The following is a 20,709-nucleotide window of genomic DNA, read 5'->3' as shown; positions in this document are numbered from 1 at the left end:
TAGAGAGAACAATAGAGTAGCAAACTGGTTACTGCAGGGCTTAATCCCAGATGATGAATAGCAACTTCCTGTTTCAATCCCTTCTATACATTTATGTTGTGAAAGGGGCTCCAGCTTCTCCAGACTTCCTGTCCTCACTAAGGGAGGGGGTAACTGGCCAGGATATAGTCCAGCAGACAATTTGTAGTCCAAAAGAGGCACATGGAGCCCACCTGGATATATATTTATGAACCTGTAGTTTTAGTCCATTGACTCTTCATTCAGAACCATATTATGAAATCCATATACTTCAACCAAATGAATCCACAGAGTCTTTATTATTATTATTTTTATTATTATTATTATCATTTATTTGTAAGGCGCCACATGGTTTCCACAGCGCCGTACACAGTACAAACAGTAGACCATACAGGGCAAAACAGTACAGAACATTAAACATAAAATACCAATACTTCGTAAACTCCGGGCAGGCAAATACAGTAGAGACGGAGTGGAAGAACAGGTATGGAGACAGGAGGGAAGAGGGCCCTGCTCATACGAGCTTACATCCTAAGGGAGGGTGGACAGAATCAGGCACAGAAGGGAGCCAGTGAGGCAAAGGGGAGAACCGAAGAGATGAGAGGTTAAGTGGATGGTTGGTAGGCCTTAAGAAACAGGTGAGTTTTAAGTGCCCGTTTGAAGGAGCACAGGTTGGGTGAGAGACGGATGGAGCGAGGGAGGTCGTTCCAGTGAAGGGGGGCAGCGCAGGAGAAGTCTTGGATTCTAGAGTGGGAATTATATGTGCCAAATGGGGATAACAATATATCCAAATACTAGTGACCAGATACATACCTTTGTATGGGGGGATTGTAACTGTAATCCTATCTCGGCACAATCAGCTTTTCTGTATCACTTTCAGTTTATATCTATTGTCAGACAGTGCATGGGGAAGCTGGGGGGGTCAGTGGCAGAATATGGGTTACACTCCTTCCTGATTGGGACAGTAATGGAGGCTGTCAGCTGGGGCTGAAGTGACAAGATGATTATGTATATAGGGAAATGGGAATCAAGTGGTTTCAGATCTTATGTAAAGCTCCAGTTTCTACTATAAAGATTTAAGAAAAGGAGGTAGGAGATGTATTTCCAATTTGGAAAATCCCTCCACCTCTACCCCAGTCCCTCTCCCTTCTCCCCCTCATCATAAAAAATTAAAAAATAAAACAGCAGTTTTATTTCTATTTGTTATATATATCCAACCTTACATGGTCTATCTTTGGTACGGGAAAAGTCCTCACTTGTACACTCACCACGTAGGCCGTTAATTCCCAACTACCAATTGGAATGTGACATAGAATATAATCTATATTTCTATAGTCATTTGTATTTTTGCTTTGTTTTGTTTTATTTTATTTTTTGTTTCCTCTCCGATTTTTAGATTGTGTAACCTTGGTTCTTATTTAATGTCAACAACATGTACGGTTGTGCTGTATATTGATATCTATCTGCTGTTACAAATAAAAAGTTAAAAGAAAAGGAGGTAGAAGGGGGATGAGATGTTGGGGTAGAAGGTGTGAGAGACAGAAAACACTAAGATAATGTGGTGAAGGTACGAGGACATGGTGGAGTATACAGAGAGTACCCCAGGAAGAAGAGGAGAGTGGACAAGGGAATAGTCAAGGAAAATAAGATGGTAAAGTGGTGGATACCTAGTAGTATAGCTCGGAGTATGGTAGGCTCAACTAAAGGAATGTGTAATTTAATCAATTAAGAAAGATCTAACTAAGTATTCATAATGCACAAGACGAAAGCCAGAAAAAGAGTTAAAATATTATATGTATGTAAATTAAATGATCCTTTAATAAGAATTAATGACACAGTGCAGCAGGTGGGAAATAATATCACACAAAGAGAGTTATAGAGGCCGGATACCCTGTACCTGTTCTACTAACAACTACCACAACTACCACTGGTAGTTCTCCTGAACATGATCAATAAATAAATGATGATGATGATCCAGCTGGAAGCAGGAAGACACAGAAGAGAAATGAAAGGCCAGGCAATGCCTTAATTTATGGTGAGTCATAATTATAGGTTACACTGATAATATTTCTCTAAATGATTAATTAGAGAATCCAATACACAATACATAATGTGATAAAAAGTAGCACTTAACTTAATACATTAATAACAGCAACTCTGCAGACATGTTGCCCTGTTGGAATCGCTCATACAGAGCAGACTGGCGCAATATTCACGCATGTGGGAATCAAGGAAGGAAAAATGACTGGTTTTATATATATATATATACATAAATATACATAAATATTTAGATAGATAAATGTGTGTGTGTGTATATATATATATATATATATATATATATATACAAGTTAACCCGTGCATGATACTCATGCATTCTAGTCAAATCAAGCTACTTAAGGTCTTAAAAAGGTTCTTGTCATGCATTTGGACCTAGCCCAGGCCTCCTCAGGGGAAGAGCGTTAGTTCCCGACGCAAGCGGCCTTTTTAATGTGTGTTCATGAGGTAAAATTACCTCACGAAAATAAGTTTGAGCCCTACCAAATTTCAGCCCTTTTTGAATTTTTTTTCCCACACACACTAAGAATTTAGTAGGTCAGTGTATAACTCTGCCCAGAAGGTGGCGCTGCAACTTGTTTTTTTTTTCCACACACAGACACCACTAAGCATTTATATATTATATATATATATAAATATATATATATATATATATGTAACTACATGATGATATTCACATTTCAATATCGATCAATCCAATCTGTAGGGAACATTTACTTCCATTTATTGTATGATTCTCACTAACACCAGAGGAATAATATATTGCAATAAATTGGAGATATGAGAGAAGAGACAGAGATTGTCCTGTCTATATTTTTCCCATTAACATTGTTCCATTCTCAAATAGCTCTGAAGCAATAACTAGGAGTTAATTGCTGGATGTCACCTCTCTCCTGATGATAGTTTTCAGTTTTCCGGTCATTGAAAGAGCAGCGCTTATAAGTCTGCCATAAGAAGATATCCCAACAGCGGCCACAGTGTTTGTGTGTACAACCAACAACTCTATAACGTGACGCGTTTCTCCGCCTCCAAGTGAAATATTTTCAGAAGGATGGAGCCAAAATTCTGCTTGGAAATCTAAAAGTATATTGGCCAATCAGTAAGGGCCATCAATGAATCCAATTAGAACTCAGATCTTACATACATTTATGTATATGTCGTATGTAAGATCTCAGTTTTCTATGTTTATCTAAAGAGACTGCAGCAGCTTTACATACACAAGGATTTATATTTATTATATCTTGTGCACATGTATCCTCTATTTATCTATTTTGGGAAAAAGGCTCTTCTGGGAAACTCTATTTTTATGTCTTGCTATTCAGAATCATCACATGCAAAAATGTATATTTTGGGTATTTTTGCCCTGTGATTTCAGAAGCACACTCCAATGCATGCAATGTGTGCCTTGGCCATGCCCATTACTGGTGCTGAACAGAACCAGTTGCAAACAAAATTGCAATCTGGCAAATCATTTCTCAAGCCCAGTAACAACATGACTGTGGGCTGTCATTTGTGCCAAAACACCTTTAAGGTCATCATACAAAATGGCCTCTCTGAAATGTTACACCGCTCTCTAACACGCCTTGGTGAACTATGAATTACTCGGTGTACTCTCTCTTTTCCTGCTGCTTCTCATCCTGCTCCAAAAATCATCCTTCTTCTCCTTCTACAGGACAAATCCACTGACCACTAGCATAAGGTCAACTAGCTCTCTTATCATTTCCTATCATGTCCATCTTGTACACCTACAACAAACTTGACTTAAACACAGATCTAATATTTAATATCTATTTTTAATATTTTATTAATATTTATTTTATTTAATATTTTTAATATTTTAATATTTATTTTTAAGACATCAGACAACTCACACAGGTGATAAATCATTTACATGTTCTGAGTGTGGGAAATGTTTTGCAGAGAAATCAAATCTTGTTTTACATCAGAGAACTCACACAGGTGAGAAACCGTTTACATGTTCTGAGTGTGGGAAATGTTTTACACAGAAATCAAATCTTGTTAAACATCAGAGAAGTCACACAGGTGAGAAACCGTATACATGTTCTGAGTGTGGGAAATGTTTTGCAGAGAAATCAAATCTTGTTAAACATCAGAGAAGTCACACAGGTGAGAAACCGTATACATGTTCTGAGTGTGGGAAATGTTTTGCAGAGAAATCAAATCTTGTTAAACATCAGAGAAGTCACACAGGTGAGAAAATGTTGGAAATGTTTTACACAGAAATTTAAACTTGAACATCAAAAATTTCACACAAGATAAAAGCAATTGGAAATGAAACAAGTTTTCCGCAATTCTCCAAATATTGTGAAATCAGTTAACTGTTAATGTAAATTAAACAATTGATCCATGTGTGTGTGTATATATAATACATATATATAGTTCAGTCGTCCACAATATTAATATCGCTGACAAGTGAAGTGAATAACAGTTATTATCTCGTTATAATGGCACCTGTTAAGTGGTGGGATATATTAGACAGCAAGTCAACACTTAGTTTTTGAAGTTGATGTGTTGGAAGCAGGAAGAATGGGTATGCGTAAGGATCTGAGCGACTTTGACAAGAGTCAAATTGTGATGGCTAGATGACTGGGTCAGAGCATCTCCAAAACGACAGATCTTGTGGGGTGTTTGCGGTATGCACTGGTTAGTACCTACCAAAAGTAGTCCAAGAAAGGACAACCGGTGAACCAACGACAGGGTCATGGGCACCCAAGCGCATGGGGAGCATAGGCTAGCCTGGCTGGTCCGATCCCATAGAAGAGCTACTATAGCACAAATTTCTGAAAAAGGTAATGCTGGCTATGATAGCAAGGTGTCAGAACACACAGTGGATCGAAGGTTGCTGCCTATGGGGCTGTGCAGCCACAGAACGGTTAGAGAGCTCATGCTGATCCACCACCAAAATGCCTACAATGGGCAAGTGAGTGCCAGAACTGGACCATGGAGCAATAGAAGACGGTGGCCTTGTCTGATGAATCGCATTTTCTTTTACATCATGGATGGCCAGGTGCGTGTGCATCGTTTAATATGGGGAAGAGAAGTCACCAGGATGTACAATGGGAAGAAGGCAAGCCGGTGGAGGCATTGTGATACTCTAGATTATAATCTACTGGGAAACATTGGGTCCTGGCATTCATGTGGGTGTTACTTTGACACATACCACCTACCTAAGCTTTGTTGCAGACCAAGTACACCCCTCCATGGCAGCGGTATTCCCTGAATGTAGTAGCCTGTTTCAACAGGATAATGCACCCTGCCACATTGCAAAAAGTGTTCAGGAATGGGTTGAGGGACATGACAAAGAGTTCAAGGTGTTGACTTGGCCTCCAAATTCCCTAGATCTCAGTCCATTCGAGCATCTGTGGAATATGCTGTAAGAATAAGTCCAAGCCTTGGAAGCCCCACCTTACAACTTACAGTACTTAAAGGATCTGCTAACGTCTTGGTGCCACATCCCACAGGACACCTTCACAGGTCTTGTGGAGTCCATGCCTCACATGGTCAAAACAGTTTTGTTGGCACAAGGGGAGGGGGACCTACATAATATTAGGCAGGTGGTTTTAATGTTGTGGCTGTGTATATGGGTTATGTTGCCCTTATCTAATTTGCGAACGAGACAGGTGTGCACCACAATAAGCTAACTGGTGCCGTGCACGGAATTGTTATGGCTGCCACTTGTAAGAAATTGTTAAGCCACATATATGAGGTCTCTTAGATCCTCTGCCTCTGTTTCTGATATATTTTACAGGTAATGTGAGGCATTCCTAGATGTTTACTTGGTGCAATCACGAACGATCTGCACTTAATTCTCAAGCCGCGCATGCGCACTGATGAATATGAACTGTGCATGTGCAAAATGGCCACCAGCTATAGTATAAGTAATAAATGCACATATAGGTGAATTTGTTCTCCTGATAAAGTCTCTAGTAGACGAAACGTGTTGAGGTCATTACATGTGATATATTTCTCAAACTTTCTCTGTATCCAATATTGGAATTGAACCACCAGTAATTCAATCTTTTGTTTTCTGACTCCACTGAGTGGTGATCAGGGGACGGGTGGCAAATTTTAGCCCTGGGGGGAAACCTCGATTCAACAGCCTATTAGGACCATTTTAAAGGGAAAAAAAGGCTAGTGGCTAAGTGATCCAGCCCAAGGTAGCCCATTATGTGACCGGCCCGGTGGGCAGGTGCCCCCCAACCTAGCCTGCCCCTGGTGGTGATTAATGACAGTGAGTACTGGTATAATTACACCTTGATTACAGATAAGACTTTGATTCTTTTATTTTTTGTGAATGTGCAATTTTTATATTATTCAATAAATTTGTTTTTATGAAAAGATACTATATGGGATTTCTCATTCTTTATATCTATGTATGGTGTGAACTAGACAAGCAATATTGAGCCAACAGGAACCTGTACAGATAAGCAAAATAATTTATATTTATCTGGTACACATAGTATATGTGGTTTGGTGTGAAATAATATAAATAATTATATATATATATATATATATATATATATATATATAATTATTATATATTATATATGTGCTTGGGCGCTCACAAGTATATGTAGGTTAAGAGACCAGTGGAAGTCTTCAAAAAGCAACACTTCCCAGCTGGATAATATATAACACATAGTGTAGTATGTTCACACTTAAATATCCTCCACCCAGAAGAGCATTAAAGTCCAAAGACTAACGATTTTTCTTGTACAATAACTGGTGTTCAGTTCCTAGTGGTGCAGTTGTCTCTGGAAACCAGTGAACCACGTGTAGGTGAATGGGGTAACCCCCTTATATAATGTGCTTCCTTAAAAGCTTCTTGTTTAATTGCGTTGTATTCTCTACATTGATCTTCATAGAGTCTTCTTTCAGTATATAGCTCCCAATATGGAAATGTGAAAAAAGACCTAAAAATATCTACTGCATTATTCTTTATTACACCGATACCAAATATTTAAAAATACACTCACGTTCCATATAGATAAAAACTGGTGCACAAATAGGTACCATCTACATAAATATAGGGTGGATGACCCTACCACAAAGCTCACACGAAGACTCGGGAGGAAGGTAAAGCTGAAATTAGTCCCGGAATTCTCCTTCCAATCACCAACCAAGTGAACGTCCTGGTCAGCGAGGAATCACCACAGTGACCAACGCGTTTTGAATTTGAGTCTTTCTCAATGTTACTAATTGTCTGACTTTTTAAAGTGTATAGCAGCCAATAAAGTGCCGCCGTGGAGACAAAGATCCTGTACGGAAGTCGTCGCTTAACTCGCAATGAGGCTTGTAGGAAATTCAAAGTGAGGCTGCATTCTTTTAGATGGAGTCAAAAATGAGGTTTGGATTTAGAACCAGATTTAATGCATATAAATACCAAAACGAGGCTTGGACTTAAATAAAAGAAAACTAATACACGCAAACACATTCAGCTCCAAACCGAGGCTTGGACTTAGATGGAAACAGGGCTAAAACATAAAGACCTCAAGCACTAAAACGAGACGTGGGCTGGAATATGGCAGAGCTAATACTTACAGCTATGTTGAGCTCCAAAACGAGGCTTTAACTCAATATTAAACGGATTTGTTTATGATACTATAAAAACTAAAATAAGGCATACATCTAAATAAAACTTTTCTATAATAAATTAACTTCTGAAATGAAGTTTTGGCTTGAATTTAAACAGAACTATACATGATATGAATTTTGAGAGTTTTGATCCAAATATAAACATAGCTCTCTAAACATTCTTATTTATCCCAAAAACAAGACTTGAGAAGCTAATACAAAAATGATGTATCGGACATGTACAGGAATAAAACATACATTCATCAACACTATTTCCAGCGATACAATAGAGTCACAATATAAATATTTTTACTTTGTCACAAGTCACCCTACCAGTTACCAGAACCTGTCGTTGATGAGAGCTTCATCTTTAGCAACCTCCTTTCCTATAGAACCAGATGTGTTTGCCGGTGCTCGGTTGTCCCCAGGGCTTAATCTCGAGTAGTGGTAACTTAATTTAGGTAAGTGGGCACCACAGAGGACTACGCAATGAGATGTTGAGCTGAGATCTCTATGGCAACTGGGATGCAGGATGCACCAGGACCAAATTTAGCAGGTATATGGAGTTTGCAACAGGATGCAGTACCAACCTTCACCAGTATAACAGATTGGCAGTGCAGAGTAGAGGATGGTATAATATCAGATGTGGACTGTGTAGAGTTGGAGCTAGAGAGCAACACAGTACAAGGGAAGGTGCTGGAGCAAGATCGAGCTGTAAATCAGGACTGTGAAACACTGCTGACACAGATGAGTTCAATGGAGTGGAGAGCAAAAATAAAATGTCATAAAACCCCAAAAATGAAAGTGCATAAGTTGTGTAAAAAATGAGAACACAATGATATGTGGAGTTTATAATTACCTATATGTAATGCCAAATGATGCCATTAGTAAATATCTATTATACATTCTAATCTATTAGTTTGCAAGTAATTACCTTTCTGTATAACAATTGCTTTCCATATCTAGCGATCACCTTTGCTAAATGAAACACAGTTTTTATTACAGTGTATTCATATGAATTATAAGAATGTCAAATGTTTATCGTGATTATATCATAACTGAGTTGCCCTGTATCAGATAAGAGCTAAACAATCCATAAGGAGAATTCTCTTTGATTCCCTCTTGAGCTCCCGATGGAGATCTCCTCCTCTCAAACCCATCTTGATCTGTTCCATGACAAAGGCCTGTAGTGATCTTGGATCACAGTCATGGCACTTCATAAAGTGCCTTTCAACATATGTTACTTGTTTTAAATTATCTCTGTCTCTCTTGACTCTCTTTATGTTGATTACATGCTCCAAGATTCTATTTTTGAGTGACCTGCCTATCATGCCACCATAGTTTAAGTTACAGGGGCAAGTTAAGCAGTAAATAACATTCGGAGGGTTATAATTTATGAATCCTTTGATTTAACTCTCGAGAACCGATCTTTATACTCCTTTGTTTGTATCATAAATTGACATGCCCGGCATACGCCATATTTGAAAAAACCCATTGGTTTATTAGAAATTCTCTTTTCAAATGGTGAGAAACTGTGGACTAAATGAAACCCCAAATTCTTAGATCTACACCATGTCATAGAGATCCTATCCTCTAACACTTCTTTCAGGTCATAATCAGACTTTAGGATATTCCAATGTTTCTGGAAGATATTGGCTATTTGCTATGGCCAACAAAAACACTGTCTTCCACATAAGATACCGTAAGTCAACAGACTGTAAAGGCTCAAACGGATGTTTAGAAAGAGCCCGAAGAACCACATTGAGGTTCCAGGGCTCAACAGGATGACAAAAAGGAGGTTGTATACGCAACACACCCTGCAAGAAAGTCCTGATATCTCCATATTCAGCAATCTTTTTCTGAAAATAGACAGAGAGGGCGGATATCTGCCCCTTGAGGGAACTAAGCCGCAAACCCTTCTGAACCCCGTCCTGAAGAAAATCCAGGACAAGGGGAATCTTAAATCTTGAGGAATGAAAACCCCTAGACTCACAGCACACAATATACGTCTTCCACACTCTATAATAAATGGAAGACGACGCAGGCTTCCTGGCCTTAATCATGGTGTTTGTTACCTCTTGAGAGAAACCTTTAGCCTTAAGTATTAGGGTTTCAATAGCCAGGCCGTCAAAGCCAGCTGATTCAAACCTTGGTAAAGGAATGGACCTTGAACCAGAAGATCTGCCTGCATGGGAAGCCAAAATGGAGGACCTCCTGCTAACAACAGCAGATCTGAGAACCACGCTCTGCGTGGCCAGAATGGAGCTATGAAAATTGCGGGAACTTTCTCCCTCTTCACCTTCTTTAGCACCCGCGCAATCATTGGGATGGGCGGGAAAATGTACACCATCCGGTACTGCCAAGGAGCTGACATGGCATCTACTATTTCTACCGCTGGGTCTCGTGCTCTTGCACCGTAGCGCGGCACCTGATGGTTCAGACTGGACGCCATCAGGTCTATCTCCGGACAGCCCCAACGCTCCACCAGTAGGGAGAATACCTGACTGTTTAGAGCCCATTCCCCGGGATGAAGGGTGTGTCTGCTGAGGAAGTCTGCTTCCCAATTCTTCACCCCCGGAATGTGAATGGCTGAAATCCTGGGGACCTGATGTTCTGCCCACGCTAGTATGCGTTTGGCCTCTCGCATAGCAGCCACGCTGCGAGTGCCCCCCTGATGATTTATGTACGCTACCGTGGTGGCGTTGTCGGACTGAATCTGAAGAGGTTTTCCTCTTAGAAATTCCTGTGCACCTATCAGAGTATTGTACACTGCTCTGAGCTCCAGAATGTTTATTGGAAGACGTGATTCCTGAGGGGACCAGAGACCCTGAAGCCTCAGGGTTCCTGTTACTCCCCCCCATCCCAACAGACTGGCGTCTGTTGTGACTAGAGTCCAAGACCATACCTGTAAGGATTGGCCTCTCTCCAAGTTGGATCGGGACGTCCACCAGACCAGAGATAGCCTTGTGGCTGTGGACAGACAAACCATCTGTTTGTCCAAATTCATCTGCGACCCTGACCACTTCCGCAGGATCTCCCCCTGAAGTGGACTTGAGTGAAATTGAGCAAACGGAACTGTCTCGAATACAGAGACCATCGTCCCCAGGAGCTTCATGCAACTGAGAACAGAGACACTCCTCTTCCTCAGCAAGGCTCTGGTCTTTGACTGCAAAGCTAAGACTTTTTCTGCTGGGAGATAAACTCTCAGAGACTGAGTATCGAAAAGCAGACCCAAGAATCGCATCTGCTGAGTTGGCACCAGCGATGAGTTGGGTAAATTCAACACCCAACCGTGACTCTGAAGAAACTGCATAACAGTCTGAATCTGTTGGGATAAAAGGACCGCAGACGGTGCCTTCAACAGAAGGTCGTCTAGGTAAGGGACAATTGTTATGCCCTTCTGGCGCAATAGACTGGCCATGACTGCCATGATCTTGGTAAAGACTCTGGGAGCGGTAGCCAGGCCGAAGGGGAGTGCCCTGAACTGAAAGTGCGCCTTTCCTACTGCGAACCGAGGGAGACTCTGGTGTCCTTCCCAGATCGGTAAATGTAGGTAAGCAACCTTGATGTCTAATGATGCCAAAAACTCCCCTTTTTCTATCCCTGCTATCACAGAGCGAAGGGATTCCAAGCGAAATCTTTGAATCTTCAGCTGCTTGTTCAGAGACCGAAGATTCAGGATGGGCCGGAAGGATGCGTCTGGTTTTGGCACCAGGAAGAGGTTTGAGTAAAAACCTCGCCCCCGTTCTAGAGGAGGGACCTGAACTATTACTTGAGCAGAAAGGAGCTTTTGTATGGCTTCCTAAAGTGCTACACGTCTGCGGGGGCAAGAGGGGAGAGGAGTGGGCTAGATCTATGACGTAGCCCCGGGACACAACTCCTTGAACCCAGAGATCCGTCGTGGATTTCCACCACCGATCCCTGAATTGAAGAAGACGTGCCCCCACCTGATGCTTCCCCTGAAGAACTATGTCACGCGGAGGGCTTGTCTGCTGGACAAGCAGAACCTCTCCTTGCTGTACCTCTAGCTCCTCTGCCTCTAATGGCCAATGATCTAGACGCTGAGGAATACCCTCTATTAAAGGCACCCCCTCGGGAAAAGCTCCGAAAGGAACGAAATCACTCTGACGGGGCCTGTTTGAAACCGTGGGTAGAGCAGTACTCTTACCTCCTGTGGTCTCCTGAATAACCCTTTCGAGCTCTGCCCGGAATAGAGTTCGTCCATCAAAGGGTAAATTCTCTAAAGCTTTCTTAGAGTCTGCGTCCACCGACCACGTCCCTAACCATAGACGACGAGCTGCTACAGTAAGAGCCGAGCCCTTGGCATTTACCGAAACTGCATCCATGGCAGCGTTCCCTACGTACTCCGAAGTTTCTAGTACATGTTGTGCTAGATCTACTAGCTCTGTACGCTGAGTGTTATCTCTAAGGCCCTTAATCAAAGCCTCCATCCATAACTGTACAGCCTTGTTGGCCCATGCTATAGCCATATTAGGCCTAAACAAACTTCCCACAGCGGTATAAGCTGAGCGAAGAGCCAGATCACACTTCTTATCAGTGTAATCCTTAAGGGTTATCCGCTCTTGGACCAGAATAGCTGAAGATGAAGCTAACCGGGCTACCGGTGTGTCCACCCTAGGCAAAGTCTCCTATTTTACTGTGTCCTCAGGAGGCAGAGGATAAAGAGACTTACTTTCCCGGCATCATAAACTGCTTATTTGGCTTGTGCCAAGCTTCAGAAATAATCTCCAACATTTCTGGAGAATGCAGGAAAATTGCTAACTGTGCCTTAGGTCTTTTAAATAAGGATATACCCTTAGGCGCTACGGGCTCCGGATCAGCGAACCCTAAGGCATGTCTGATTCCCCAAGTAAGACTGTCCACACTCGTGGAGCCAGAATCATAGATAGCCTCCCCTTCTGGGTCGATATCTACCTCACCTTCTTCGGCTGAGGAGCGATCAGAAAGCTGATCTATTTCCAGATCTGCATCAGTAATGGCTCTCTTACCCCTCTGGGAAATAGATACTAGCCTATCTTCCCCGTGAGTAGACCCTGCCTGTGATGTGGCATTGTCGTCAGACTGGCTGCCTGCAAGTGTAAGTGGGGTAGTGTTGTCACGTACCTCTATTGCCCGCAGCATCACAGCCGTCATTTTCTCCATAGCCGAAGAAAAAGACCTCATCCAGGGCGGTTCCACCATTGCAGAGGATCCCTCCTGGGCTGGGTTGTTTCGCCTCTGAGCGTCCGCAGTACAAGCTGCGCAAAGGGCGTTTCGCTCTGTGTGGCCAACAGAAAGTTTTGTGTTACATTTTGAACAGGCATAATATACTGCAGCAGGCACAGAAGTACCCTTGCCTTTAGCTGTCCCCTTCTCCGCCATTGTTCTGCTTCTTAAAATAATTATTAAAAGAAATACAGACAATTTAAGACGACAAAATAGGAGAGTCCTGTGCTAGGAAGTCTCTGAAAGAGCACCACTCCAAATAATACAAAAGACCGTTATAGTACTGTCTGTGAAAATTCCTTTTACATGAAATAACTCACAAGACCATATAACCACATATATACACTCCCCAAATGCTCCTCTAATCATACAAGCCTGTAGCGATTAGGGCATATAAGGATATCACCGGAGGAGAGGCAGAGCAGAGGAATCTAGACAGAGCTGCATGCTTTCAGCAGTGACCTTCTCTTCACCCCCGCCGTTCACCGTGCGGTAAGACCAGATCCAGGAAGCTGCGATAACACTCCTCCCCTTCCTGGCTCTGCCCGCTCTGCCTCTGTAAAACAAAACTCGCTGGCCCCATCCTCCAATGGCCGCCTAGGAGAGTCTAATGGCGCGCTATTCAGATTTTATGCCCAGCTCAGCGCGCTCCTTACTGCAGCCGACTCACCTCTCCCGAGTGTGAGCGCTGATTTTGTCCCCAAATATGCTCGTTTGTCTAGGGAGAGCGGGGACCTGCCGGCAAGAGGATCGCGGCGGGGGGGGGGGGGGGAGGCTGATACAGCTTCACTCCCCTGCCGCTGCTAGACACATAAAAGTTGCACTAAAACACCGTTCTGTGTCCCTTCTGAATATTTTCACCTTCCACTTAGACCAATAAACCTAACTAATGGCGCCTTAGAATAAATGCCGGCAGAGGTGCTGGTAGAAATGAGCGCTAGGCTTCATTTACCTGTGCTGGGATCCAGAGTGAGCAGAGCTGAGTCCTATTCACTCTGCTGGGTCTTGCCTGGGATCCCGCGCTGCACCTGAATAGAATAAAAAATAAAAACATGTAATCCTACTGCTAGACAAAGTATAGGCAGGAGCCTATACTCGTGACCGAACTCTAAGTCACTTAAAAAAACTAAGGATCTCTCTGGAGAGGAGGGGCATAGCAGGGGAGGAGTCCAAAGATTTAACAGTTAAAGTGACAAGAACTCCTGAGCCCACTACTATACCCAATGTCTTGCAGTGTCCCCCAATGGCAGGGAAGAGAAATTAGAATTTATAAAATGTAAGAAGCTGTCTCTGGTATGTGTACTGTCAGTGGCTTCACTAGGCAGGCACAAGATGGCTGATTATCTTCTTAGATATTTTCTGTATAGAGGAAGTGAATCTGCATGATACAGGGGGTTGGGTAGTGTTATGTGGCTGCGGGGGCTCACTGTACCATTATTAACCCTGGCACATCACTCATTTAAAATTTTCACTTATGCAGTGCCAGAGGCTGGGAGACACTGTGACAAATGGAGCCCATCACTGACCAGGCTTGTAGAACAATCCCTGCACTAGTCTGACTTACTATAACCGGATCACTCTGAACAAGTCTTATTGCAAAGGTGAAATGAAAAGAGTCAATACTACTGAACTTTTATATTTCAGATCCCCATAAGATGGAGCAAAGTTTTGCACCCCTGTAGACACATCTTGACCCACTTAGCCATGGGCATACCATATAAATGAGAGCTTTTGTACAAAAATGACATCACAATATTGCATTTAGGTCGTGGGACACATTTTTCAAGCTTCATAATCAATCCCCAATGGCAATGTATTACAAGAATCAACTGTTTTTACAATATTAAGAGTACTGCAGCTCCTTGTTTCATGTCCAATTGCTTTTGTCCTATGTGATATCCAAGACCTGATTTGTTTGTTAACCATTTTCATTACTCAGAACATGGGAATGTTTTCTCACCTGCATGGGTTCTCTGATGTTTGATAAGTTTTGAGTTCCATGGAAAACATTTTCCACACTCAGAACATGGAAATGGTTTCTCACCTGTGTGAGTTCTGTGATGTTTGACAAGGTTTGACTTTTGTGCAAAACCCTTCCCACACTCAGAACACGGAAACGGTTTTTCCCCTGTGTGAATTCTCTGATGTTCAATGTGTTTTGATTTCTGTGCAAAACATTTCCCACATTCAGAACATGGAAATGGTCTCTCACCTGTGTGAATTCTCTGATGTTTGACAAGTTTTGATTTCTGTGAAAAACATTTCCCACACTCAGAACATGGAAATGGCTTCTCACCTGTGTGAGTTCTCTGATGTCTAATAAGTTTTGATTTTACGGCAAAACATTTCTCACACTCAGAACATGGAAATGGTTTCTCATCTGTGTGAGTTTTCTGATGTTCAACATGATTTGATTTGTATACAAAACATTTCCCACACTCAGAACATGGAAATGGTTTCTCGCCTGTGTGAGTTCTCTGATGTTCAACAAGTTTTGATTTATGTGCAAAACATTTCCCACACTCAGAACACGGAAATGGTTTCTCACCTGTGTGAGTTCTCTGATGTTCAACAAGTTTTGATTTCTGTGTAAAACATTTCCCACATTCAGAACATGGAAACGGTTTCTCACCTGTGTGAGTTCTCTGATGTCTAATAAGTTTTGATTTCTGTACAAAACATTTCTCACACTCAGAACATGGAAATTGTGTCTCATCTGTGTGAGATCTCCGATGTTCAACAAGATTTGATTTATATACAAAACATTTCCCACACTCAGAACATTGGAATGGTTTCTCACCTGTGTGAGTTCTCTGATGTTCGACAAGCTTTGATTTATATGCAAAACATTTCCCACACTCAGAACATGTAAAAGGGTTCTCAGCTATGTGACTTTTCTGATGTTTATGAAGAGATAATTTAACTGTACAGCTTTTCCCACCCTCAGAACATGGAAATAATGTATCATCTGTATGAGCTGTACGATGTGTAACAATATCTATGTTATCAGAATTACATTCCTTATGATTAGAGAGTTCAGATGATTTATCTGCACTGTAAAGTATTGGATGTATATTTAGGGTAATTGGGTTTTCTCCTGTAGAATCTTGAGTGATGTTGTTATCTTCCATTTCAAAATCTGTAGATAAAATCAGTTGCTCCCCCAAGATATTCTTGCGTTTACATCCATCTGCTGAAAGTAAAATAAATGTAAGGAAGGACATTGAGCTGCAGATTACAATACCCAAAATTTTCAAACTATGAGCAGGTTGTTCAGTTGTTTAATTTCAATTTGCAATTGACGAACACTTCATTACAATTATAAAAGCGCATTATCAAGCACATTGTATAGATGCAGTCATAATTGGAATTCCTGTAATGACTCAATAAACAAAATATATGACTGTTTACTGTAATACATTTTATTACTCACCGGTATCGATACCTGTAGGGATTTCCTCCTCCTTACACTGCTGATCACCCCTCACATACGTCTCTTCCTCTTCCTCTCCCTCTATAATTTTTATTTTAATATCAGTCAGGATGTCATCCTAAATAGCCCACAAAAGAATGATAATTTTTAGTCAAGTTTTTTTATTGGTATTTCAAAACAGAACATAAAGAAAATAATTATTTCTGAATAAACGTGATAGATATAAACCACCGGGTGTGACACATTACATCAAAGATTAGTAAATTTCCAATACTTATGCAGGTATACAAAAACATACAGAATAATATCAAGACTGACAATAATACAGTATATATCAGATGGCATGGGTCCCCATGGACTCATGGGCACCCCTGATCATCATCATCATCTATTTCTTTATATAACGCCACTAATTCCATAGCGCTGCACAGAGAACTCACTCACATCAGTCCCTGCCCCATTGGAGCTTACAATCTAAAATTCCCTAACATACACACACAGACCAAGAGAGACTAAGGGCAATTTAATAGCAGCCAATTAACCTACCAGTATGTTTATGGAGTGTGGGAGGAAACCAGAGCACCCGGCGAAACCCACGCAAACATGGGGAGAACATACAAACTCCACACAGATAAGGTCATGGTTAGGAATCAAACTCATGACCCCAGTGCTGTGAGGCAGAAGTGCTAACTGTTAGGAACCCCTCCAGCCAGTACAGCAAAACCCGGAGTCTGCTCCGAAAGTCCGGTGTTCACTGTTGGGACAGACTTGGCTGCAGACAGAGGGTTGTGAGATGTCCACTGGCTGGGGAGAACCCAGGAATAGAGTTACAGAGGGCGTAGAGTAGGAAGTGCAGGAGCGAGTCCAGTGAGACACCGAGTGGATGGTGTCAAGACTGATATATCACTCATTGCCACTGGAATAAATAAGGAACAGTTGATAGAGAAGTCCCCTGATCCACAATGGTTTCTGTACCGGTACTTGTCCGGAAAGGAACGGAACTTACAGTGATAGGTAAAGATGATGAAACTGAACGTAGGCAGTAGCCAAGGGTAACTACAACCCACAGTACCGGTGAGAGTCTAGAGATTTTAGGGAAATAGTTCTTAGGCGATTGCCAGGGGTAACTACAACCCTCAGTACCGGTGAGAGTACGGAGATTTAGGGGTACAGTTCTTAGGCAGTTGCCAAAGGCAAGAGGGGGCTGGACTGTTTCTGCATTATCCACAAATAACTCTTCCCACAAGGCAACCAGATCAGGTCCCTTGCCCATTAAAGGTAACTAAAAGGGTTCAGGTTCCAGAAAGATTGACCCCCTGGTAATGGCAAAGTCTACAGACAATATAAGAGGGGAATGGTCGCAGAGTTGTATCAGTCTTTCTAATGTAAGATTTTGCCTATGAAGGCACAGGGAGGTGCCCCGGGTGGAGCTGCCTAAGAAGGGATGCGATGAGCTTGCTCCACTGCGAACTGAGCCGTAAAGGAATCCTTCCCAAAAGCTTGAATTAACCATTTCTCCAAGAAACATTCAGTACCAGGCCCCTCCACTTATTCAGGTAACCCCACAAAACGAGTATTATTGCATCAGAGACTCCCCTCACTATAAGAAAGCTTCTGCTTACATGCCAACATCTGAGCTTCCAAATTATCAATTTGACCCTTCATAGGTGCTGTAGCATCTTCTAGAGTCTCCGCTTCAGCCACTCACTATTGGATTTGTTGCATATCATGTCTGAAAAGGGAAAGGTCGGCCAGCTGTAGAAGCTGCTGCAATGTGACCTCAGGGTAAGTAGGTGAGGTTGGTGCATTAGAAACAGTGGTAGTTTGGGAGGGCACACATAATGGAGTTTCTCCAGAACTGTCAGTGGGTGTAGAGGAATAGGCAAACCGGTCAAGCCATCCGGTCAGAGCAGCATGATCATATAACGAGGAAAATACATCCCAATATAGAGGAATGGGTATAATAATAGTGTTGTATTTCATGGATAAACACTTGTATGAAAGTCTTACCATGAAAGTACCCAAGGCAGGATCATAGAACAGAGTCAAGATAGTATAGACACCACTTCTAAAAGGCAAACTGGATAATCCAGATATGGGAATAAGGTTCAATAAATAAGCTAATGACTGTCCCACAGGAGTAATATATATTAGATGTCAAGTGCCAGGATGTTATCACAGCACAAACAGGCAAGATAGCATAAGTCAAATTACAGCCACTGTGTGAGGTACCTGCATGCACTCAGAGCCTGAGGCCCAGCTGTTGGGGATCCAATCTGTATCTCAGGATGGAAGGCTGACTTGGAGCAACAGAACTGTGCAGCATGAGGACAAATCGCCGCTCTCTATGGTGGAAAATAGGGCACCACCAAGACGTCAGCCCAGATTACAGGACAGGAACAGAAAATGTCCATCCCCAGCTCCCAGGGCAGAGGGGTATAGTCTACAGCATTGTCATGTACTCGAGTCGCACACAGTAAAGGGAAGAGCCTGAGCAAGTGTCGGCACCCGACGACCTGACAGTGATGGGTAAGTATGGTGATCTGTCTCATCACAGCAGGGGTCCCTGGGGTGTCCGCACCAACAGTCAGCGCCGGCAGCACGGAGAGGCAGAAGCGCTGTCCACCAAGGAGTCAGGCTGCAGGGGGACCGCTCAGATAGCAGCCTCCGCACACCAGGCTGGGGTCTCGAAGAGCAGCGCGGCAGCCGCGGATCAGGAGAAGTACCCCAGAGGATGCCAAGAGGGGTAAGTAAGCTCCAGGACTAGACAGAGTCCAAATAAACCAGCAAACTCAAAATGGAGGATAAATGCAGGAATTTTAGGATGGAGAACGTAGCAAGCATACTTGTACTCCATGTATGTCCAGGACACGACCCCTTTAAGAATATTATATTAAATAATATCTGATTTAATAATGTGAGATGAAACAGAAGAATATGAGAGTATAAGATCCACGCTGTTTTTTTACAGATAATATAATAAAATCACTTTGGCATTTAGGTATTTGGCAAGACCCTAAAATGTCATCTACCTGAAACTCCTGTGAATAAAGAGTACGGAGATATCTCTCTGGGGTATTTCTGTTACTGGATCCATCTGTAGGAAACACACAGTGACTGATTACATTGTTTATACAAGGAGAATATGTGACTCTTGTCTGTAATAAGTGTTTATTACTCACCTATGCTGATTTCCTCCTCCTTACACTGCTGATCACCCCTCACATACGTCTCTTTCCTTCCCTCTATAAATTCTAATTTAATACCAGTCATGACGTCATCCTAAACAGCCCACAAAACAATACAAATATATTTAATAATAACTGATTTAATAATTTATGATGAGACAGAGGAATGTCAGTGTATATGATCCACACAAGTATTTTTTTTACAGATCATATATTGGGAAATTCACTTTGGTATTTGGCGAGACCCTAAAATGTCACCTACCTGTGGAATACTGTGATTTTCCTCTGTACAATCCTGTGAATAAAGAGGACACGGACATCTCTCTGTGGTATTTGTGTTACTGGATCCATCTGTAGGAAACATACACTGAGTGAATACATTGTTTATATGTGATTCTCAGATGATGTGTATCTAGGTGGCCTTCAAAACTGTTCTCTCCCCTACAATAAATGAAAATCTCCTCTTACCCAGTGATTTGAGAATCCAGTGATTCTCCATCATTACGTCTTTGAAAAGACTCTTCTGCAATCTTAAATACGTCCACTCCTGCATGGATAAATAGACAGTGACATCCCAACACTTTATAGGAAGCTAATACACCCAATGATACAGTCATCACGCAGACACATCCCCTGGTGTTACTGTATTATGTCACATTCCCAGCAGTCACCTCTCCAGTCACCAGCGGAATGATCTTGTTGATCAGTTCCAGGATCTTCTAGTCATTGTTTCCCTCATATATCAGTGAGTGAGGTGGAGGAACCGTGATGGGACTCTGGGTCCTGCTCAATACTCCTGACACACTTGAGGGTGGCCCACCAAATCTCTTTATTACTACGGTGTAATCCTGTGAAATGAATTGGATAAAAAGATAAATGAAGCTCCATGTATTTGGAATTTTTAGGAGTTAACTACAATACAATAATAGTATATTTTACAAATACAACCAATATCCTATATGTAACTGTTTCATATATACATGAGTGTATATAGCATTTACATCTACTGCAGCTCAGTGGGCTCACCTATCACCCAAACCTTCAGTGGGTTCACCTTTAAAGACAAGTTTAAAGTGGGTTCTTGTAGTAGACAGAGGACTCAGAATGGCCAACCTACGGAAGATAATAGGAGAAGTAAGTGCTAGATACATTCTACTAGACAGTCCATATAGGAAACACTTACATGTAGGACAG

The 20,709-nt window shown here is 42.0% G+C and overlaps 1 protein-coding gene and 1 pseudogene across 1 annotated transcript; one reads left to right on the top strand and one right to left on the bottom strand.

The window, feature by feature from the left end:
• The first annotated feature begins 3,227 nt into the window (after positions 1–3,227).
• Positions 3,228–20,709, top strand: part of LOC142108364 (uncharacterized) — a 159,526-nt pseudogene continuing 142,044 nt past the window's right edge.
• Positions 14,759–16,037, bottom strand: LOC142108688 (uncharacterized). The gene has a single exon (XM_075192531.1). The coding sequence runs from the start codon at positions 16,023–16,025 to the stop codon at positions 14,826–14,828; it is 1,200 nt and encodes a 399-aa protein (XP_075048632.1). The 5' UTR covers positions 16,026–16,037; the 3' UTR covers positions 14,759–14,825.

This window comes from Mixophyes fleayi, chromosome 12 (genome assembly GCF_038048845.1).
Source record: "Mixophyes fleayi isolate aMixFle1 chromosome 12, aMixFle1.hap1, whole genome shotgun sequence".
Lineage (NCBI taxonomy): Eukaryota > Metazoa > Chordata > Amphibia > Anura > Limnodynastidae > Mixophyes > Mixophyes fleayi.
This window is presented reverse-complemented; position numbering and strand designations above follow the sequence as displayed.